General features: G+C 45.6%; 1 protein-coding gene across 1 annotated transcript; it reads right to left on the reverse strand.

The window, feature by feature from the left end:
• Positions 1–1,650: 1,650 nt before the first annotated feature.
• On the reverse strand, positions 1,651–21,110 carry LOC146175812 (uncharacterized). The gene is made up of 6 exons (XM_084581210.1): positions 20,870–21,110; positions 18,844–19,029; positions 13,847–13,929; positions 8,587–8,659; positions 5,157–5,300; positions 1,651–1,793 (listed from the first exon to the last, which is right to left on the reverse strand). The coding sequence occupies exons 3-6, from the start codon at positions 13,850–13,852 to the stop codon at positions 1,651–1,653; spliced, it is 366 nt and encodes a 121-aa protein (XP_084437336.1). The 5' UTR covers positions 13,853–13,929; positions 18,844–19,029; positions 20,870–21,110.
• Between the last annotated feature and the right edge of the window lie 1,757 nt (positions 21,111–22,867).

Below are 22,867 nucleotides of genomic sequence, written 5' to 3' on the forward strand. Positions count from 1 at the left end.
AGTGATCAATCTCGGAAGAATATTAAGGATCCCGCTCTTTGGAGACGATGGGGGAGGAGATTTAGAGCTTTGGCTTGTTGGAGACAATGAGATTTGGCCAGGGACAAGGGGACGTAGATGGATATATTTATTTATGTGACAAAATAAGTCTTATCATTACATGTCACCATGATTGCCCACTGTATTGCGTTCTTCTAGTCGAAGGCAGATTGTTTTACGCTCGTCCATTATCTGCAGTCATCGTATCCGAGGACATACATGAATATTAGGATGACTTTAATTTGTGCTGGAAAGACATGTCCATGTCAACAGCTGAAAAAAAGCGTATATTTTACTCAGACATATTGGACTCCAGCTCCCTGATAACTCCAATTCAACCAACTTTTGCCTACGAATATACGCATGAGAGACATAATTAGAACCCAAAATGCATTCCTATTCTTATAGCACAAATAGGATGTCCCGTCCATGTCCTCTTCCAGAAGACAGCAGTAGTATTGTCATTAAGGAGACAATTATTCTGGCATAACTCATTGTAAGCTGTAACATTCCATATCATGGTTGCATAATTGCAGTAGGAGAAAGAGAACATCCTTTTATCCCCGTTTATATAACGAAAAGCTGATCTTTGAATAGGTGTGAGCTGATGGATAGATGCTATCAGGCATTTTTAGAGTGCTGCGTGGCAAAATACCGAGGTAAATTATGCACTCTGTACTCTTTGTCATATTAATGCCTCAAGATATTGAATGAAATGCTCATTTCATGTGACATTTCTTTTTGTACCACGCAACTTTGTTTTGGCCCATTTTGCTATTCCAATATTTATGAACGGTTGGCAGCAGCGTCAAATAAAACTAGCGCAGATAGAAACGCGAACAGTAGCGGTAATTCTGACTATCATTCATTACTACTGCAGTATGTCTTATTTGTTTTTTGAGTTCATTGCTTTGTTGTTTTGCCTAACACGCACGCCGTACATGGCATGCACGGTTGGCGTGTTAGAATACAAAAGATATTAGCTTTTCTCTGAGTTATGCACAGGACGAGTGTCCTAGCACAATTATACGTTTCTTCCCCACTACTCAGCAAATCAGGCAGCAGTTTCAGGGTATAGAAGCGTTCGAATGGCCTCCTGTAGCTGCCTGCTTGAAAAGACCTAGTACTTCGGGGCACACGGTATAGTTTCCTTCGCACTCGCGAGCGCAGGAGAAGTCTCTGGAGTCGTGGAAGGACAGCAAAGGCGAGCTGCCTACGCAACTTATTTCCCAGCTGAAGCTTTGGACCCCCGCCATTATGGTTCCCACGCTGTTCCTCGTCTTGCCCGAGTCTCTGGGTTATGTGCGACGAAACGCGTGCTTCGTCGTCTATGCGTTCCTCTTGGCCCCCTTCCTCCTCTTGCCCTGGTTCATATCCCCGCCATGCTCTGGCCCAGACGCCCCGAAGAAACCGGTGAGCAACTGAGAATAGGTCCCTAATTTCCCAGCTTGGTGAAGGAGTGGAGGAGGCACAATTGTTTTTGTGTGTGTTTTCTGCATGTGGTGTGTTGCGCAGCAATCCCTGCTGATTCACAATTTCGGAAAAAGTTAGGTGTCTGGCAACACTGTACAGCGTGAGCGAAGATTCCGATACACGTCTGCGGCGGCACATTCACTTGGCACTGTGCTTCGGCATGCAGGTTGGGGTGTGGAATTCTCGGGACTTTCTCGAAGGCGAGCGGATTATAGCAGTCAGGCACTTCTGCATGATTAGCCTGGATAAACACAAATCCGAAATCGTCACCTTGCGCAGCTCTGTGCGTAAAGACTTCCGAACCGCAACGCGAGCAGCACCTGATCGTTCTCAATATACGATGCCTCTTCGGACATGCCACCGTGTTGCGAGGGCAGTGCATATGCTTACCGGCTTTTCTCAAAGGTGCAAAACCTTTCGTGCTCTTTTTATGCTACAATCAATTTGCTTCAAAGCTTTTGCCGAAATGACTCCGCATGTTCAAGTTTGTCTTTTCTCAACCGCTTGAGAGCTGAAACGCTGCTCTTCTCTACAGCCGGCTATAGCTGTCTCATTTGAGCAGTATGGAATAGTGGCAGCAGAAATAAAAAACAATCACAGCGCTTGATGCAAACCTTCATCTCCGTAAACACGCTTTGACGCCTAGAATACCAAATCATGTTTTTCCAACTTCTGTAGAGGTCAAGCCACGTTTTCTTTGAACCACTTGGCATTGTCCAGGAAGCAGCCTTTATAGACTTTTTTTAACTAGTCCAGCGCATGCTAGAGCAAAATAAGGTACATGACTGTTTGTCAAGGCACTACGCAAAAGCAGTCTTACAAGCGGACTGAATTACACGGACTAATCTGCAAGTATAGATCAATTCGCAGCCATTGTTTCATGATAGACGGGTTTATAATGTGTAGTCACGGTGAGCTTCAGCAACGTAGACAGCATATGAACATAGAGGAGGTGATTTTACAACTTACTTTTGCAGGTTCCAAGCAGTCGGTGATCTGAAGGGAATGAAGAAACGCACAGGGGGGGGGGGGGGCATCAATGTTGAGGAAACTACTGATGCAATTAAAAGACATGTCCTGGAAATATGACTCAGTGATGCGTCACAGGTATCATTCGATGGCTGAAACCCGCACTGCACAAGGAAGGAATTCAATTGTATTTTTTTATCTGGTGCAAACGGATTCTGCATCGTGATTGACGTACAACATTGCCTTCTGCACTGTTTCAAAGAACAAACGCACATCAAAAACTCAGGCGTTTCTTCTCTTTGAAATTAACGCGTAGGAATGTCAGGATAGCTTGCTTTCTAATTCTTCTGTTCGTAAATATTTATTTCTCTTCTTGTGACTTTGTCTATGTTCGTTCTGAACCTCAAAACCTTATTGCTGGAAATTTGATATATTAAGATGTCTCGTTGTTTTCAGAACTTCATTCAAACTCATGATGTTATTAGTGACGTCCCGACAGATGTTAATTCTATGCGGCCTTTTAGTACAACCTAAATATCAGTCCCTATCGTTAAACGTCAAATCTCTTACGCACCGAACAAACAATTTAATAACAAATGCAGCAAACTTACAACAGAATACATCGAAATATGCGCATTTATAGACAATTGTTCATCCCTGTTTCTGGAGCCAATTAAGGCTATTAAATGATTGCAAAAATCTTACCGTGGCTCTAAATTCCTACCTAAATGCAAGCATAGACATCCATAACTTAACATTATCAGAACTCATCTGCCTTGTGAAATTGATTTAAGTCATATTATTACAGTGTAATTACATTTGTCTTCTCTCTGATGTGATTCCATTTCACGGTTATGTCAAATGTAAAACGGGCCAGGAACCACTAAAGCTGAAAACAAATAGCTTTTACATTTATCTCCTTCATTTTCTTACAATTATGTATGAATAAATGAAATTAAACATGATAATAAATTTGAAGTTGATAGAGGCATGCCCTAAGTTCAGAGATCGCGCGGCGAAGAAAGAAAGTATCTTGACGTTGTACGTTGCAGCTCGCTTGTGATTGCAGCCTGTATTGATGAATGCTAGAAATTAAATTTCACTCGCCCTTTTACAGTTAATCACAGCGTCGCTGTTAGTTAAAGTTGCATTTTTGTTATAGGTACATGCTAATAACCCACTGGCTCTCAGCCATGGATGTGTCGGGGACCCGTTGTGGACCAGTTAAATTGGTGGGGGTCCTCTTAAAACAGGGGTGGGTGAGGGAGGTTGATTTTGTGTGGATTGCTGCCGTCGTTCTCGCAACAGGTTACGAAATTAGCGTTGAATCAAAGCTAAAATGGCCTCTAAAAACGCGCACTTGTTACGTCAGTGCGCCACGGCCTACAGGGAGTGTGGGGACCTGCTTTTACTCCTGCCAGCACTGGGCCGTGAACCTCTGCGCCTTTAACCCTGAAAAATTGTGTCTAGCCAGCCTGCAGCTAGCGATCACGACCTTTCTCTTTCTGTCTGTGTGGGCGTGGGTTTTGCGGACTCCGAAAATCGCTTCGCAGAACCCCCGTGGTCCGAGGACCCCCATTTGAGAAACACTGTGCATACTAATCATTACATGCGCGGCTACAGTTTCTCCTGTGTGTGCCTTAAAGCAGATGCGTGCCATAACTCGATTTGAATCAAGTGAACCTCGTGTCACCGCGGAATAAAGCCCATCTTCATCGCTAAGTTGTGCAGCCGCAAAAAAATTAAGTACAGGAAAAACCATTGCGCACAACTTTTGTTTTTGTAATGTTGGCGCGCAGAAGAATCAACGCGAAATCATGCCGTGAAATAAGTGACTGCAGCATCTAAAATGGCGTGGAGAATGACAAGAGAGCTTCTTACTCATTTGGCGTAAGCGTAACGTTCCGGAAAAATAGCCCTCATGTCCCTTTGCAGCGACTTAAGAATTTTAACATCGTGTATTTGGTTAGTACAAACGACCACCTGGAACGCACGCATGCAGCTTTCTCGTCTCTATAGCATGCTGCAGTCACTGTAGGAACATACAATTATCTCTGCTAACCATACGCGTGGCCGCTCAGAAGCGCCATAGTTCGAAAACTCGTCTCAACCGCATACAGACGCCCTGCTTTCGAGGGAGCCAGAACCTTCTGGTTATTTTCGCACACTCTTTCTCATTTGGTCGCACTGCTTCCAGCTAGCTAGCAAATTTTGCTTTTCAATGGGACTGTCCTTACCTGGTGTGTACGCATGTTGTTTTTTCAATCACATGCGCTGTAGGTTCCCATTTGACCTCCATTGTGGCGATCAAAAAAGCATCAAAAGAATGTAATAACGCCACAATGTGGTTGTCTTCGGAAAAAAAAAAGTTATTCTGTGATGGCTTTTACATTTGTTTCTTTTTTACTCATCTTTTTTTTTTAGAATTCAGCGTCTTCGCATTAACAGCACTGTAGCTGTACCTGAAGCTTCACTGTACATCATGCAATCCTCGAGCAAAAATTTACGCCTCCTTGATCGCATTGCCTGCAGTGTGTCTGATAGCGATGTCACCTGTTCAGAACCCAATATCCCAACAAAGCGGCAACGGCACAGTTGTTTTACTTCTGCCTAAGGTGTCATCACACCGGAGGATATTTCATTTTTCTTCATAGTAAGTTATTCAAGCTACTTACGTCCTGCGTAAAAGATGCATCCACTCTCTACTCTCGACAGCTGGCGAGGCAAATATCCATCACGGACTGGGCCTTGAGCGATGGAGTGTACTCGCTGTTGGCGTGGACGTTCTGGTACGGCCCGGTGCTCCTCATCAGCATCATCTGCGCCATCAGACTCTTCAAAACTGAAAACATGGCACCGCATCTGCCTGAGCTGCCAGAACCAGCGCCTCCTGATGCATCCGGGCTGTTGCGAGACCGTGCGAGAGGCTAGACTTATTTCATATGTGCAGAGGCCTAGCATGATGTCACAGCAGACGCTGAGGCAGCACATGGTGTCGCTTTACTTTGTTTTGTTTTCAAATTTCTACCTCGAATAAAAAAGACCTGAGACGTCACAAGCATTATAGCCTTGTTCTCGCGTAGACCCAGACCATTTTTAGAACTTAAGACAACGCCAAGAGCAAGAAAACCTATTATAGTTCACACTCAATGTAGCACGTCGACTGTTGTCAGCGTTTTTCCAATCCCCATTTAATGGGTTCACTTTGAGCAAAGCATCACAATCAACTTGTTCCGTGCTACACAAATATCCCCAATTTTGGCTAAAAAGGGGCAAGTATTTTTTTTTTTTTTTGTGATCAAAAGAAACGTCAAGTACTTTCCGCCGTAAAATAAGCTCTCTCACTTTCACGTTGTGCACTGTAAGTTCACCTTACAGCTAACGAAATGTGGCCAACGCAGCACTCTCCCTGCCGTGAAATTCATTTATTCAACAATCTTCCATTTGACGGTTTATTTGTATCTCTTGGCAGCAGTGGTAACTTTATAATCAGGAGAACAGTCTTCGCAGATGAAGCAGTTACTTATCAGTGAACCTCAGAAATATTGCCTTTTTGACATTATTAATGTAATCTGTAAACCTATCAATTATGCATCGTCAAGTTTGGAAAAATTAGCAAGCTAGGCAGATTGATAGACCACACCTTGCCAGCATTCAACAAACGGCGGCATGTGCTTCTTGTCGGAATCTGGTTGCTGATTAACCTCAGAGCCAGCTATAGTACCTCAGATGGCCTGTGAGGGGCAGAAAAAAACACTTGGACGTTGTACTGGTGGGTCACGTTTTCATATTTTGTAACAAATTGTGGATGTCTGGCGTCACAGGTACCTTCGGCCTGTGCTGTATGCTGGCATTACACGCTTACGTACTTGGGCGCAATGTCTTGAAAATATCTTTATCGGCCTCCCAGAAACCGCATCAGCAGAACATCTTTGGCTATTTTGGATACACAACACATTTGAGGAGCTCAGGGAGGCGGCGCTGGAGAGTGAAAAACGAAGCTTAACAAACTGTTAAGCAATCTCTTGAAATTTTTGCAACCACCAGGTGGACCACAACGCGAAACTGAAGCAGATATTCGGCGAGCGCCAGCAACTTCCAAAGTTACATCTCTACGAGGGCAGTTTCGACTCCATTGATGAGTCGGTTGTTGTCATCATGTGGCTGCAGGAAAACTACCCATATGATGGCATAGTACATACTTGACACTTACATGAACCAAGGGATTGATGTTGGATTGTGAACTAAGGTCACTCAGTCGACGAATCAGCGCAGTCCGTATAGCAGATGAATGCTCAAAAGAACTTGGACAGAGTATCGGCTAAGGTATGTTATTGGAGTCTGTGCTGCCACGCCGCTACGGATCCATCTTGTTCTGCACTATCGGTGGTTTTCGAGCTACGTTTCGCCTCAGGGTGCGGAGCATGTTGCAGATTCGGCAAGAATCTGCAAGCGGAACGATGAGGAAGAACAAGAGGTTTAGGACGGAGCTCGCAAGGCAAAGACAGAGCGTCATGTTGGCATCTGGATAGCCGAGGACAGCAGGGAATCAAACGCATTCAGAGGCGTCCTGGTACCTGCCCTGGTTCTTTTATACTCCCCAGATCAAAGTCCGCCTGGGGTGACTACCTCAGACCAATCGAGGTTTTCATCAAGGTGACAACAGCTCACTTTGCAGTTTATCAGAGACTGTATGAGACACAAACCTGATTGAGAAACTGTGACTGTGCTCCTCGCCGCCTTACCTTTCCTATCATTCTCTTCTATCTTTCTCCTTTAAACTCCTCATTCCCCTTCCCCAGTGCAGGGTAGCAAACCAGAAGCTTTCCTGGTTAACCTCTCTGCCTTCTCTCTCTTTCTTTCTCTCTCTCTCTCTCTCTCAGAGATTGTATCGTATATAAGTGGAATGCAATGCGAGCCTCATCATCAGCGCATGCTCGCCAGTTGTGTTCCAGTTCACGCCGAAATCAATAAGCAGGGGAAACGTTTCAAACGAAAGTTTGAATTTTTCTTGGTTGCTTCCGAGTCCAACAAGCAACTTCAAAAGTATGCTGGCAAGATTGATTTACTATTAACTGGACCAGGCGACGATGCACTGGAAATTTGCAGCATCACCTTCAGTAACGAAGAGAGCCGGGAAAGTTGTGAAACTGCGATCGCAAAGTTCGGCACCTTCTGCGAGGAGCCCCTAAAGGAAGTGCATGAGCGCTACCTGTTTCTACAACGCGTCCAAGCTCAGAGTGAGCCCTTAGAACAGTTTGTAAGAGAACACAGGAAGATGTCTCGCTTCTGTAACTTTAGCGCTACAGCAGGTTCGTTCAGACGTGGCCGAAAAGTTTTTGGAATGAATGATGATAATGTAAGGCAAAAGCAACAGCAGGATAAGAAGTTGGCATTGGCTAAAGCGGAAGAAGTCTACAGGGCTGCGGAAATGACTGCCGCGCTAAACAAAATCTGGTCTCGAGAACACAGATGGATTGACACTGTCAAACGATGAGAACAGCAGCTGCTGCGCTACGAACAGCGTGCAACGTTCAACTGACGCAGGTGTGAACGCACACATTGCCCGCGAAGCGCTTCTACATATTGCAAAACGTGCAGAAAATGCCAAGGGTAGAATCATTTTGCAGCACGTCGCAAGATTAATCGGCAAATTCAGGAAGTGAAGACCATCGACGACAGTGATGCGGAGTTTGACATCCTTGACGTATCTGTCAACAGTGTTAGAAGTGCGCTTGACCGTGACGGGATGGTCCGGGCTCAAGCTGCGGACACGACACTAACCTTGAAACTCGCGCCATTCTCAGTGTACAAGGAGCTGCAGCCACGGGTACCCTTAACTAGAAGCAACTGTATCCTACGATCTTACAACGGAAGAGTCGTCAAGCATCTTGGTGTCATGACTATGACAGTGTCTGTCGGAGGAAACAAGGCAGAGATTCATTTTTTCGTCGTGAAGGACCGAGAGGCCTTACTTGGACTGCGATCAAGCGAACTGTTTGGACTGTTCTCACGCACCGTAAACGACGTCGCAATAAGCACCAGCATTGAAATTGTTATGCAATTTCGACAGCTTTTATTAGACGATCTATTCAGCGACCATACCGTATGGTTCTTCGATAGGATGCTGTCCTAGTCGTCCAGACAGCCCACCGGGTGCCACTTTCCTTGCGAGAACCTATTCGAGAAGAAATTGCCCGCATGGTGAAAGCAGGTATTACAACCAAGCAAGATCAGCCTGCAGACTTGGTAAGTCATCTGGTTATTGTCAGAAAAAACGACGACAAACTAGGATTCTGCATGGATCCGAGGAAACTTAGTAGCAGTCTAACGCGCGAGCACTACGAGATGCCGCGTCGAGAAGATATTGAATCTGAACTAACGGAGCACGCATTTCACGCCCCTGGACGCCAGTTGTGGATTTCAACAGTTACCGCTGCATGATGAAAAGTCAAGGATATGTACAGTCTTTGGGAAACATATATGGCCCAAGAGATTCGCTTCTAAGCACTGTAACGCGGCTGCTGGCAGCAATACTGGAATATGAATGCAAGCTAGAGGAGAACGAAAGCGAAATTAGTCGTCTACGAGGTTTCGAATGCTAGAGTTGCTTTACGAGCCTCGTTACTGGGCTTAGAACAACAATCCTAGGGCTGTATACTTTTGGCAAAGGCTTTACGTTCGCGACTTCCTTTGTAGCCTGCATCCTAGGTGTTTAAAAAGGCTATTAACGAAATTTTCTAGGCACTGCTAGGAGTTGTTGTTGCGGCTGAAGGAAGAAGGAAAAAAAAGCCCGGGCCTGCTACTGGCTCTGTAGTTGAGCCACCTCCGCTGCCTCGTGCGGACAGAAGAAATAAAAAGAAAAGAGGGAGAAAAACGCGCGTCGCAACAGCCGTCGTCCACCCCTGAAACGGTAGCAGGTGCAATGACGGGCTACAACAGATAAAAATATGATGGCAGGCTAGCCCCCGCCGCAAGCTGCAGTGACCTACCAGTCCCAGCCCCGTAAGGACAGGATCAACAACCACCGCCCGCACTGCCAGGAGTGCGAGTACATGAAGATGCCGTCATCATTTGGGGCGCCACAAGAAAACACGATGAGAGGTTACCAGAGGTACTTTAAGCGGCCCAAAAAACAGGCCTAAAAAGCAATGCAGACAAATGCAGCATTGGCGTGCGTAAGAGTCTTTTTCTTGGGGACGTTATTGCGAAAGACGACATACGCCAATTTCCAGCTTGGTCAGCTCTCTGCTGAATATGCCGCAACCATCCAAGAAGCAAGCAGTGCAGCGCATGCTCGGTGTTGTAGACTACTTTTCGAAGTCCCTACCGTCAATTACAGATCGAACGACGTTGCTTCGCGGCTTGATAAAGAAGGATCGCATCTTTGAGTGGACGGAAAACCATGCTAAAGAATGAAAGCTGATTTGTGATAGTTTGGCTAAAGATTCTTTGCTGGCTATCTTCGATCCTAAAAAGATAACGACGATAACATCCAAAGCTTCGCAAAATGGAATATGCTTGGCTCTCTGGCAGCGTTGCGAGGGCTCTTGGAAGCCCATTGCTTATGCATCACGGGTCCTAACCGAATCACAACGACGATAAGATACTCCCAGGTAAAAAAGAGGCTATAACTGTTGTCTTCAGGTGCAAAAAGTTTTATTTTGTGTACGGACGTGACTTTACCCGCGCGACAGACTTCAGTCCCTTAATAGCAATCTCAGAAAAGCCCATTGGAGAAATGCCGGCCCGACTGTGTCAATTGTTTCTTCGTTTGCTTAGATACCACTACAAGCTCCATTTTGTCCCAGATAAATGCTTGGTGGTCGGCGGCATTCTCTCTCCAGCATCCGTCGAAAACCCGGAAGAAGAAAGCACCGACTATGACGAGGAAGTTCACGCTGCAAATATTCTTTCAACACTCGTCAGCGAGGCAACTTTGAAGCGTTTCGCAGAAGAACCTAGCAGCGACGACTGCTTGAGTCAAGTCATTCATTGTTCGGAAAGCAATCGTCCAGTCTCGGGAACATTGAAGCTCTTCGAAAGTGAACAAGTTGTTGTGAGCGGTGTGTCGCTTAAGGGATGCAAGGCTGTGATACCGTCAACCATGCGACCTTACCGAGCTACTTCGAAGAATTCGCGAAGGCCACTTGGGGATAAACAAATGCAAATCACGAGCGCATAAGTTGCTGTTCTGGCTTGATGTTAATGCTGACATCGAAGCCCTCATCAAGAGATGCGCAGTTCAGTTCAGTTCAGTCGTTCAGTCGTGTCCGACTCTTCGTGACCCTATGGACCATGTCACGCCACGCTTTCCGCTCTCTCACCATCTTCCTAACATCACATAACTTCATCTGCAGTGCCTCGAGAATGCCATCTAACCATCGCGTTCGCTGCCTACCCCTTCTCCGGCGACCCTCAACCTTTCCCAACATCAAATCTTTCTCCAGCGACTCCTCTCTTCTCATCAGATGACCAAAGTAGCTGAGCTTTAACTTTAGAATTTGACCCTCCAATGCACAGTTAGTTAGCAATATGCCTACACAACAAAATCAACCGCTCTTGGATCACCTTTTGCCGGAACATGCCTGGTACCGAGTAGGTGTCGATATTTTTCAGTGGGGTGACAAATCTTACGACTGTGTTTTTTATGCACTATCCAACTTTCCGGAGGTAGAATTGCTACGTGAAACAGCGACGGTCACAGTTGTGATGAAACTCAGCACTGTATTCGCGCGGTAGGGATTACCTATCGAAGTCTGACCAGACAATGGTCCGCAGTTTGCGAGTCGTGAGTTCGCATTGTTAGCGACGAAGTACGATTTTAAAAACATTACGTCCAGCCCGCGGTTTCCCCGCTCGAATGGCATTAAGGAGAAAGGCGTCCAAATTGTAAGAGAGAGAGAAACAGCATTATTGGCACCCTTCAAAACAATTGGCGAGGATCCGAGTCGCAGCTCTGTCCCGGCCATGTCCTCCCCCTCAGCCGTCGACGGATCTCTTGGATCTGAGCAACGGCCAGGGCGAGACGGATGACTTCACGTTGCCCTTTTTCGTCCTGTTTGAGAAGTAGTACCTCCCAGGACTCATCTGTTCTGTCAGGTTCTCCAAATCTAGGACACTTCTATATCATGTGGATAATGTCCCCTATGCCATCGCAACGTTTGCACCTGGGGCAAAACATTTCCGGGTGCCACTTGCTGTAAAGCTGGGGGCTCGGGGATACACCAGTTTTAGCTTACGCCACATAACCTCCTCGCTTTTGTTGAGTTTCTTACACGCTTTTGGAAATATTTATCTGCCTAATTTGTAATGATCTAGAATATCTTTGTAGCTCTTAATGTCCTCATCGAACTGTAAGGGCTCCTCATCGCGCAAGGGGTACGAGGTTGCGCATAAGAAGTCACTGGGATCCCGGGATGTAGGTAATAATCGAGCCAGTACGTGCGCTTTCTCGTTCCCCCTGAATCCCTGGTGCGCCGGTGTCCAAATGAGCGCGACCTGTTCTGCCGATGATGGACCACTGGCCAACACTCTTGCTGCTATGGCTGAAATGCGGCTCGCGTCAAAGTTTCTAATCGCTGATTTTGGAGTTTGTAACTATAATTTTGACCTGTTATTGGATTAGATCTAGCGCAATGGCCACATCTTCCGCCTCCGTTGCGGTCGAGTGTCGGGTGCTGCAGCAAAATAGCGAGCCCCCATTTTCTCTAGTTGCTACTGAAACACGTCTCAAACCGTCCGCGCATTTTGCGGCATCTGTATATAAGACGTCAAGTCTGCTCTCAAAACGGGCTTGCAGCGCTGCTGCTCTATCACTGCTCCGGCTCTCATAAACGGCCAGGTTGTCAGAGCACACGGAAACTCTTTGTGACCGAAAGCCGATGTTCTTAATGCACAGGTTCAACCAAGATCCTACCAGGTTGCCACCGAAGATGGGAGTGTTGTGACGCGGTTTGGGATGGACCGCATTTAGCACGTGCTCGCAGATTATGACCATAGATACTTACCGGTACACTCGAGAGAAAAGTGTAAAGCAGCTATATCGTACCTGTACTCACCTGTGAGGTTGAAACGTCTAGGCTAATCAAAATGGTTCTACTTAAATTAAGGATAACGCAGAGAGATATGCAACAAGAAATGGTAGATTGAAAGTTAAGGGATAGGAAGAGTGCAAAGTGAGCCAGAGACATAACTCGAGTTAATGACATTCTGGTCAAAATCAAGAAGTAATGGGCGTGCGCAGCCCATTTAGTGCGAAGAGAGGATAATCGATAACGACTAAGGGTCAGAAATTGTATTCCAAGATATGGAAAGCATAGCAGGGGACGGCAGAAAATTAGGTGGGCAAATGAGTTTAAGAAGTACGCAGGGGTCACGTGGATACAGCTAGCACAGGACCGGGCTACTTAGAGGAATGTGAGAGAGGCTTCGCCCTACTGTGGCTATCATCTGGCTGCAGCTGCTGCTGCTGATGATGATGATGATGACGACGACGACGATCAAAGGATCTGCAACGCGAGGCGGCAAGTAGCGACCTTTAACGCTTTGAATCAGCGGAGCTCAAATATCGCCTCAATTTTTTATACGCGGTGTCAACAGCGGGTGAAAAGACAACGACTAGGCCATCTACATAAACAACGCCCAAGTAGACCTTTCGCATGGTATGCAATGTTTAAGCTGCATTTTTTTTCCACGCAGCACTAACTGCATAGCTAATTTCCTCGCCCACCAGACTCTCCCTACCCTGCTTGACGTACAGTGCGAAGCTCTGGTCACACTTTCAGGTCACATATCATACTGAGAGCGTGTACGTGACAATATAAAATTGTTAAAAAACAGTCGTTGTTTATATCACGAATACTAACACAAGACTGTGTTCTTTCTTGTCCGGGAACAACTCCCACCGAAAATGTTGGAAACAAGAACACGTAGGCGGTATATTGATCGAAAAGAGTGGATTATACTCAGTGGAACTGCCTACCACTTACTCAAACACACTTGGCCCTTATTATTATTATCAAACATTTTTCATAATATAGCTTAGCAACCACTTAAGCAAAATGTAATAAAAAAACACTCTTAGGAGCGCTAGATGACGACAAACAATATGCTGTTAGTTTTACTCAGCCATTACTTCCCGATTTTTCAGTTCAGTGTTCGAGATGCTTGGAGTACCCTGTGCAAACAGATGAGCACGGTCACAGAAAACGAGAGCAGTTCGTATTTGTGCCTAGTAATTTGCGCAATTATTCATTTCCTTGCGGCGCTGTAAACATAAAAACGCACTCAGACCACGAGACTAGGCAGGCAAGCTTGGAGTATATTTAGGTGCATCCTTCTGCAAATTGACTATATATAATACCTCCATTAGCTATTTGGTATCCAAGCTGTTCATCGAATTTTTTCTTCGTCTCCGTTCCCATGACATCTTGTTCGGTGAAGCCCCTGCAAGTGAATATTGTAAAAGCCCGACATCAGAAGATGTGAGAGAATATTTATAGCAAGCACTCAACTATCCACTGCTAGGACTCCTCCCCAAGCGGGCTCTTAACGTGCCGCAGGTGAAGAAATTACGGCGCGTGAGCTCATAATTATTATTGCTACAGTGAGCCAATCTAGCCAGCTGCTAAAGCCAGCGTGCCATGAATGATATTGCGTGTGTTACGTAATAGATAATAACAGCATCTGCATAGGAGCTTGCAGTTTGTTCCGATCAGCGCAAATCTTCTGTTTGCATACAACTCCATTCAATTTCTTTAATGTCCATTCAAATGTATCGAAATATTTAAGATTGTTTCCATTTCTACGCTCGGGAATGGTTATATGCGTTGGCATTATAACTCCGTGTTGAAAAAAATCTGTCTGACCTTCCGTTTGATGTCCTGTTTGCCAGAAAAATTAGCAGAGAGATACAGTCCCATCATGACTTCCAGAGGAGGGGAGGAATGTGAAAGTAAAAGAAATATAGAGGATGCGAGGCAAGAGGTGAGGACTCAGAAAAGTAGAATGTGGTCCAACGAGTCAATCTTTCTTGGGATTTCTGTATTGGATCGGAAGTGTAGAGAGGAGATCTGGTCGTCGCAGGGTGATTGACGCACTGGATCACGCCACATGATCACACGGCACAAAATCGAAAGCAGCAGCAATTACTCTGTTCGTGGCAGATTGAATGCTTACGCATACTTCGCCACATCCATGATCATTCCTTATGTATTCTTTTTTCCTGGTATGTGTTGTTCCCGTCATGGTGTACACGAACAAAATAATAACAATGACAAATAACTAAATGCTAACAAATAAAAAATGAGCAAATAATTTATAACTAATAGCTAATTACTTAAAATTGATTAACACTTACCTATCTAGGTCTAGCTATTTTACTTTTAACTAAAAAAGAACTCATTCATTCTACACTGAATAAGTAGTCACATAGTAAATGTTTAAATAGCTGTACACTTAGTGTTAATAAATTTTTTACTAATACTATAATCAATAGGTACTAAATACTTCTATCAGTATTAATATCCTACCTTCTACAAAAATGCCGTGGCACTCGTTTCCGTGTGAAGATTATGCTATGCATTACCTTAAGGAGAGACTATTTTGCTTCAAAAAATATGCATTAAGCAAACTTTGTCAACTAGAAGTTAGGGAAGTTAAAGAAACTCAGGTAGTCGAAATTTCCGGAGACCTCCACTGCGGATTCTCTCATGGCCCTTTCAGACGTTAAACCCGATGAACCAGACTAATTAAGCAAGTTCTTTTTGTAATTATTTCCATGTGCATATTGCTCTTTTTTATGCTTTGGTTAAGTTATTTTTATGTATATGTCATTTTTCTCGCTTGTTATTTCGTTCAGAGCCCCTCGCACATGGTCTTGTGTATTGGTGTATTGTACATGGTCTTGTGTATTGGTACTGACACAATTTAGAGCCTTTGAGTAGACCCTGGGCTCCACCTGTCATGCTTGTTGAAAAGAAGGACAATACCTGAAGGTTCTGCGTTGATTACAAACACCTTAATAAGGTTACAAAGAAGGACGCTTATCTCCTGTCCAGGATAGATGATGCCCTTGACAGCTTGCACGGTGCCAGCTATTTCTCTTCGACTGAAGTTCGTTTCGGTTATTGGTAGATCGCAGTCGACGAGCGGGATCGAGAGAAGACCACCTTTGTCACTCCCGATGGCCTCTACCAATTCAAGGTGATGCCTTTTGACCTGTATAATGCACCCGCCGCAACATTCGAGCGCATGATGGACTCTCTTTTCAGTTCAGTTCAGTTCAGTCGTTCAGTCGTGTCCGACTCTTCGTGACCCTATGGACCATATCACGCCACGCTTTCCGGTCTCTATCTTCCTAACATCACATAACTTCATCTGCAACGCCTCGAGGATGCCATCTAACCATCGCGTTCGCTGCCTACCCCTTCTCCAGTTACCCTCAACCTTTCCCAACATCAAATCTTTCTCCAGCGACTCCTCTCTTCTCACCAGATGACCAAAGTAGCTGAGCTTTGACTTTAGAATTTGACCCTCCAATGAGCAGTCAGGGTTTATGATCGACAATATCGACTGATTTGATCTTCTAGCCGTCCAAGGAACTCTCAAGATTATCCGCCAGCACCACAATTCAAACGCGTCAATTCTTCGGCGGTCAGCCTTCTTCACAGTCCAACTCTCGCATCCATACATGACAACTGGAAATACCATAGCACGAGTTATACGGATCTTGGTTGGCAGACTAATGACTCTCTTTTACGCGGCTTCAAATAGACGACATGCTTATGTTATCTCGATGACGTCATTGCGTTTTCTTCGACCTTTGAGAGCCATCTTCGTCGCCTTGATGCCATTCTTGGAGTCTTCCTAAGAGCTGGCCTTCGCTGAACTAGAAGAAGTGTAGCTTCGGCCGACGTGAACTCAAGGTGCTCGGACGCTTGGTCGATGCCCGTGGCCCTCAACCCGACCCCTACAAAATTAGTGCTATGAGTGCGTTTCCTACACCCCGCTGTACCAGGGACATGCGTAGCTTTCTTGGCTTCTGTTCCTATTTTCGGCGGTTTGTCCCCAACTTTGCGGAGACGGCTCGTCTACTCACTATTCTTCTGAAGAACGGCGTTCTATTTTGCTGGGGCCAAGACCAATCTCAAACCTTTTCTGCGCTCATTGCAGCCCTCACCAACCCACCCGTCCTGGCACACTTCAACCCCTCAGCCCCAACAGAGGTACGCACTGACGCCAGTGGTAACGGTTTTAGAGCCATTCTCGCCCAACAGCAGACGGGTCGCACTCGCGTCACAGATTATGCCATTCGCCTCCTTTCTACAGCTGAGCGGAATTATTCAACCGAAGAGCGTGGGTGTTTAGCCCTCGTGTGGGCCATTACAAAGTTTCGCCCTTACTTTTTTGGCCGCCGGTTCTCCGTCATCCCCGACCACCACACCTTATGTTGGCTTTCTACGCTGAAGGACCCTACTGGTCGCCTGGGGTGTTGGGCCCTGCGTCTACAGAAATACTTTTTCTGTCATCCACAAGTCCGGCCGGCTGCATACTGATGCCGATTGCCTGTACCTGACAACCCGGTAGATCCGCCGCTTGAAAGCGAGTGTGACGGTGAGTTGTCCATCTCTGGCCTTTTAAACATTTGCCATGAGCAGCGCTTGGGTCCCAAGCTTTGCACCATTATCAACCGCCTTAGCACTGACCACCCTGACGCTCCCCTTGCTTTGTTTGTGGTCCACAACGACAACTTATAACGGGTTAATATGCGACCAGATGGCGCCGAGCTTCTGCTCGTAGTCCCCGAACACAAGCGTGCCACCGTTCTTCAGCAGCTGCACGACGCGCCCACTTCGGGCCATCTTGGTGTATTTCGTACGTACGACAGCGTCCGCCGTTGATTCTTTTGGTCAGGGCTCTACCGCTCTGTTCGTCGTTACGTGGCTTCTTGTGACCGGTGTCAGCGACGGAAAAGCACATCATTGTGCCTGCTGGATTCCTGCAGCCGATCGACATCCCAATGGACCCGTTTTCCCGAGCTGGCCTTGATCTCCTCGAACCTTTCCTTCTGTCTACTTCGGGGAATAGATGGATTGCGGTAGCCACGGACTATACAACGCGCTACGCTGTCACACGAGCAATACCCACCAACTGTACAACTGACGTGGCTAAGTTTCTTCTCCATTACGTCCTCCTGCTCCATGGTGCGCCACGCCAGCTGCTCACTGCCCGTGGCCGTTGCTTTCTTGCTCGAGTAGTCGACGAAATCCTCTGGTACTGCTCCATTAAGCCCTATTTCACCACCGCTTACCATCCACAAACAAACGACCTCACCGACGCCTCAACCGCACGCCCACAGACATGCTGTCAATGTATGTATCAGATGACCACAGTGATTGGGATATTACTTTGCCATTTGTAACGTTCGCGTATAATTCGTCCCATCACGATACAATGGGCTGCTCCCCTATCTTCTATTATGCCGCGACCCTTCACTTCCGTTTGACAGCGTACTGTCTCCCACCGCTAACGCTAATTCCTACGTTCGTGACGCCATCTCCCGAGCTGACGCTTACTGTGTTATTGCTCGCCGCCGACTGGCTTCCTCTCAAAACGCACAAAAACAACGCCATCATACTCGTCATCGGGATGTCCACTACTCTCCGGGCTCTCTGGTCTTGCTCTGCACTTCCGCTCGTCGAGTTGGGCTGTGTGAGAAGCTCTTGCTGCGCTGCACAGGCCCCTACCGTGTTTTACGGCCAGTCACTTCCGTGACATACGGGATCACCCCTATGCACCCGCCACAACAGTCCGTTTCGCCGCGTACCGACATCGTTCATGTCGCCCGAATGAAGCCGTACTTCTCCAACTGCAGTTCTCCGACATAGTACGCACAGGGACTGTGCTTTTCGCGGCGGGGGTAGTGTTACATTATATGCCATTGCAGAAGGTGAAAGACGACAATCAACAACAGAGACAGAAGACGAAGTTATAGCAACGGTTGGTGCTAGAAGTTTGGCGCTGCTGTGTTTCTGTGTGCTGTGTCATCAGCTGCTGTGCTTCTTGCCACGCATCAATATGCACAAAGCCTCAAGCCTGGGAAATAGATGTTGCTGCTCGTCTGAGCCACTGATAACAAATTCCGCTATATTTTTGTTATATCGATGCTTTTCCTACGTAAGCCTTATGTAATGTGTGTGGATTACTGATTCTGTTGCCCATATGTGTAATCATTATGCTTTGCCCGAGAAACAGTCACTGGGGCTCACCCACATTCCCTTTATTCTGTTTGATGATACTGAGACTCTCCATAAGCTGCGACGAATAGAAGAAACATACAAACGAAACTGATATACTCACTTGCAGAAGAAGTTGCAACCATGCTCTGTGAAGAAACCATTTGATAACGTGCCGTTGTGGGGATCGATGTTGGCACGGTAAGGCACACATTTGCCTGACGTTACGTTGTAATAGTATACGCTTCGTCACATCCTGTCCCGCTGCATTCATAGGCTGGGGGCCCAGCGCAAAATGGAGCGCCTTGATCTGCGTACAGTACAGTATGGGAAGGTAACAAAACAGCGGAGCATATCCTTGCAACATCGTGAATAACATGTACAGTCGTGAGCGTTATAAAAGGGAACGCGCGCGCGCGTGGCAGACAGCTTCGTCCAAAACTAATGGCGAAGTGCGACGGCGGCGTTGGAAATGTAGTGGAGATAGCAACCGCTCTCTCCCCTGCAGAGATTAGTATTGGCAGCTAAACATCGGTGCGGCGCCATGCTGCCGGAAACTGATATCACCGCCCGCTTGCCGCAAAGTCGGAACAATTTTTTACGCGGTACCGTATACAGCTCTTTCGGTCGAAACGTAGTAGGCGTAGTAGTAGTCATGTAGTCAGCACCGCGTGTCGGAAATAATGGGGGCTTCGTAAAAGAACGTGTCATGGTAGTTTGTAGTTCTAGTGACTTATGATTGGTGTGTGATTGGCGATGACGAGTTAATTAAATCATTGTAATTAATTGAAATATTGCGGAATTAAAGAATTGAAAAAGGGGTTCAAAAATGTCGAAATGCTTAGAATGAAAAGGAAAGGCTTGATGATGCTAATTGCGAAGAATTTGACTGTGTAATGATGAATTAGTCGTACAAATAGCAGAAAAAAAAATGAAAAATGTGTTTAAAGGTGTCAGACTGCCCAGGATGGAAAGGCACTGTCTGCTGGTGTCAGATATCGACGTATAAAAATTAATATCATAAATTTACAAATAAAAAGAATAATCTATGCATAAAAAGTAAAAAATGCAGAGTAAAAAGAAAAATAAAGTGAAAACATCTCCCGTGTGTCCGAAGGCTGCCGCATCATACCCTTAATAGTGGAGTCTAAGTATCCCCTAAGTTTATTTCCAAAAGAGGTTCCCGCAGTCGCAATTTTTCGAGCGCAACTCCGTTGCTGGGTTCTGCGGCGTGTCCGTTCGCTTCACCTCGGGCGTAGCCGATGGTCCAGGACCCTTCGTAGCCGAGGTAATACTTGATACATGCACCGAAAGCTTTTGATCGACTTCCTGCAAGCCGCTATCGTCATTCGAAACACCAATGTTTCGGTCAATGTGGTGAATTCATGCGTTGGTATCCTGAAAATGTCCCTTAAAAACGGCCTGGCTTTAAAAATTAGTCTCCCCATAAATTGTTCCCCTGTTCAGAAAAATATCTGGTAGTCACTCGAAAAAAACACAGAAATAAGAAAACAAACAAGTGGATTCTAACTGCCGCTTTGCGCGATCAAAAACGCAGCGCTAATGCATTGCATCGCAGAACCATCGAGAACTAGCGGGTTTAATTGCGAACTCGTTTGTTTTCATAAAATATCTCAGATTTGCCGCTTCTGTGATTGCTCAGTTGGAAGGTGTAGGAATCGTACAATAATATGGCTTCACAAAATTTCTTTTATTTACTGCTAAGTCACGCTCCTCAACCGGAACCACTGTGGACTGCAGCACTGTACCTTCTACAGATGCGGATGCATTCTTCTCGCTCACGCCGCTAACTAAGAGGACGCAAGGTTTGCATATATATATCGGTGAGGTTTTATAGTGCTGGAGCCGAGAGCTGTGTGCGGACTTTCGCAAAAAGCTAAGAGTGGTGGAGGCGACGAGACGCTGGCCACCTAAGGAGGAACAGTGCGCTGTGTCGAACATCAAGTAATACTCAAGCTGCCTTGTCATTGTATTCTTTTTTTTTTTTATTTATAAATCTCACTTGTGATCTCTTGTTGCTATGGTGGCCATATCTACCATTCACAGCCCTATTAGGAAACAGGATAAGCATACCAGCACAAATACCAACAAATACCAGCGGCGATAGTAAAGCAACAAACAGAACTTACTGATATCGAAGTTTTAGTCGGCAAAGCCAAGCACTGGTAGTTTTTTTTTTTTTTTTTTTTGAACATGAGTCTACTACTCCAGGTATAACTCCGGAGAACGTTTGGAAATTTCTGTATGATATTCGCGCTCATCCAAGGTCAAGCTGGCACTTCACCTTCCTAGCGACAAGTCTCGCGTAATGTAGTATGCTATTGTAAACTGATGCATGGCCACATTACTCACTGACAGTTTATCAGAGCATTACAGAGTGCATTACTGATTTCGAGTCGTAACTACAGTGCTAAATTATTTGTGAATAAAATGAATTTTACGCTGCAGCATCAAGTAACACATCGTTTAATAGCTTCTGATTATAATTTCACTGTACTGATTAGGTCTCATTTGCAAATGATTGATTCTTTGTCATCAAAGATCGAAATTTACGCTACAGCATCGAGTCATATATCGTTTCACAGCTTAAGTTAAACAAAACTCCACTTGACTAACATTATGCGCTAATTAATTACCGTTAATTAGACTGAATAAAATTGAAGTTTACGCTATGTTGTTTTCATATATCGCTGCATATATTATGATGCTCTCAAGTATGATCTCCCTGGACTAATTATAAGTCGTAAATAATCGTCTTTAATTTTCTTAAATGGGATCATAAATTGAAATGTATGCTGCACCACTGCCATATATCATTAGATAGCTTATGTCGTCTACCACTACATTACTGAATTCAAGTCTTAGTTATTATTATTAATTAAACTCTGATTAAAATTTGAACCTATTGTTAAAAGTCATTACAAATCGATGAAAAAATTTGTGATGGTTTAGCTCTGGTCAACCCTAGTTGAATTGCGAAAGCAATAATGGAATCTTTTGTTGCCTGCTATATTATTCTCCTATCACGCCCTATTAGTTGTAAGGTGCTGCATTATTGGGGACACTTAAGCTCATCTTTTAAGGGTGTGACGCGAGAGCGTAAGCTACCAGCCCACTAAAGTGACGCTTCAACCAAGCCGTATGCACGTGCCTGCATGTCGTGGGGGTAACGAGAATGCAAATGGTTCTGGCAGGCTGATTCTGATATCACCCTCCCATACGAAAGGAGCGACCCGGGTTGGCAGCTCCTGCCTATAGCTAAGGGGTAACGTGAATTCAGGTGTCATGACAGGCTATTTTTTTATGAGGAGACCGTAGCTACCCCTCTTCACGGCGTAGCTGCGGCCACCCGAGGGCTCGCTTTGTCTGTTGTAATATTTCTTTCGCAATAAAAAGTTTTGAATAGTGTAATCCGAAAAAATGTATACATCATCGTACACCTATCGCTTTATGTTCAGTGCAACCAGGCATAAACCTGCCCAGGTAGCAAGGAATGTGGGGCCCCAGTAGATCCGATGTAGGCAAGTAGGGTTGGAGCGATATCCATCATAATACCTGCATTGGTCCCCGATAGGGCAAAAACAAATAAACCCCATTTGGGCTTGCCCGTGTTTTTCCTACATAGGTCCCATAGCTGTGTTGCTCGTGCTAATGCAGAGCACATTCCTGCATCTAGACCACAAGAGCCCCTTGTCTGATATTTGAGGGCAAATCCAACCTAAATATGGGCTCGTGAAAGCCCTCATAGATCTGAAATGAAGCCGCCCACATTGAATCTCTGTGGGACCTATATCGGCCGTTCAGTTCAGTTCAGTCGTTCAGTCGTGTCCGACTCTTCGTGACCCTATGGACCATGTCACGCCACGCTTTCCGGTCTCTCACTATCTTCCTTACATCACATAACTTCATCTGCAGTGCCTCGAGGATGCCATCTAACCATCGCGTTCGCTGCCTACCCCTTCTCCGGCGACCCTCAACCTTTCCCAACATCAAATCTTTCTCCAGCGACTCCTCTCTTCTCATCAGATGACCAAAGTAGCTGAGCTTTAACTTTAGAATTTGACCCTCCAATGAGCAGTCAGGGTTTATGGTCGACAATATCGACTGATCTGATCTTCTGGCAGTAC

Source organism: Amblyomma maculatum, chromosome 10, assembly GCF_055883805.1.
Source record: "Amblyomma maculatum isolate TAMU_Amacu chromosome 10, ASM5588380v1, whole genome shotgun sequence".
Lineage (NCBI taxonomy): Eukaryota > Metazoa > Arthropoda > Arachnida > Ixodida > Ixodidae > Amblyomma > Amblyomma maculatum.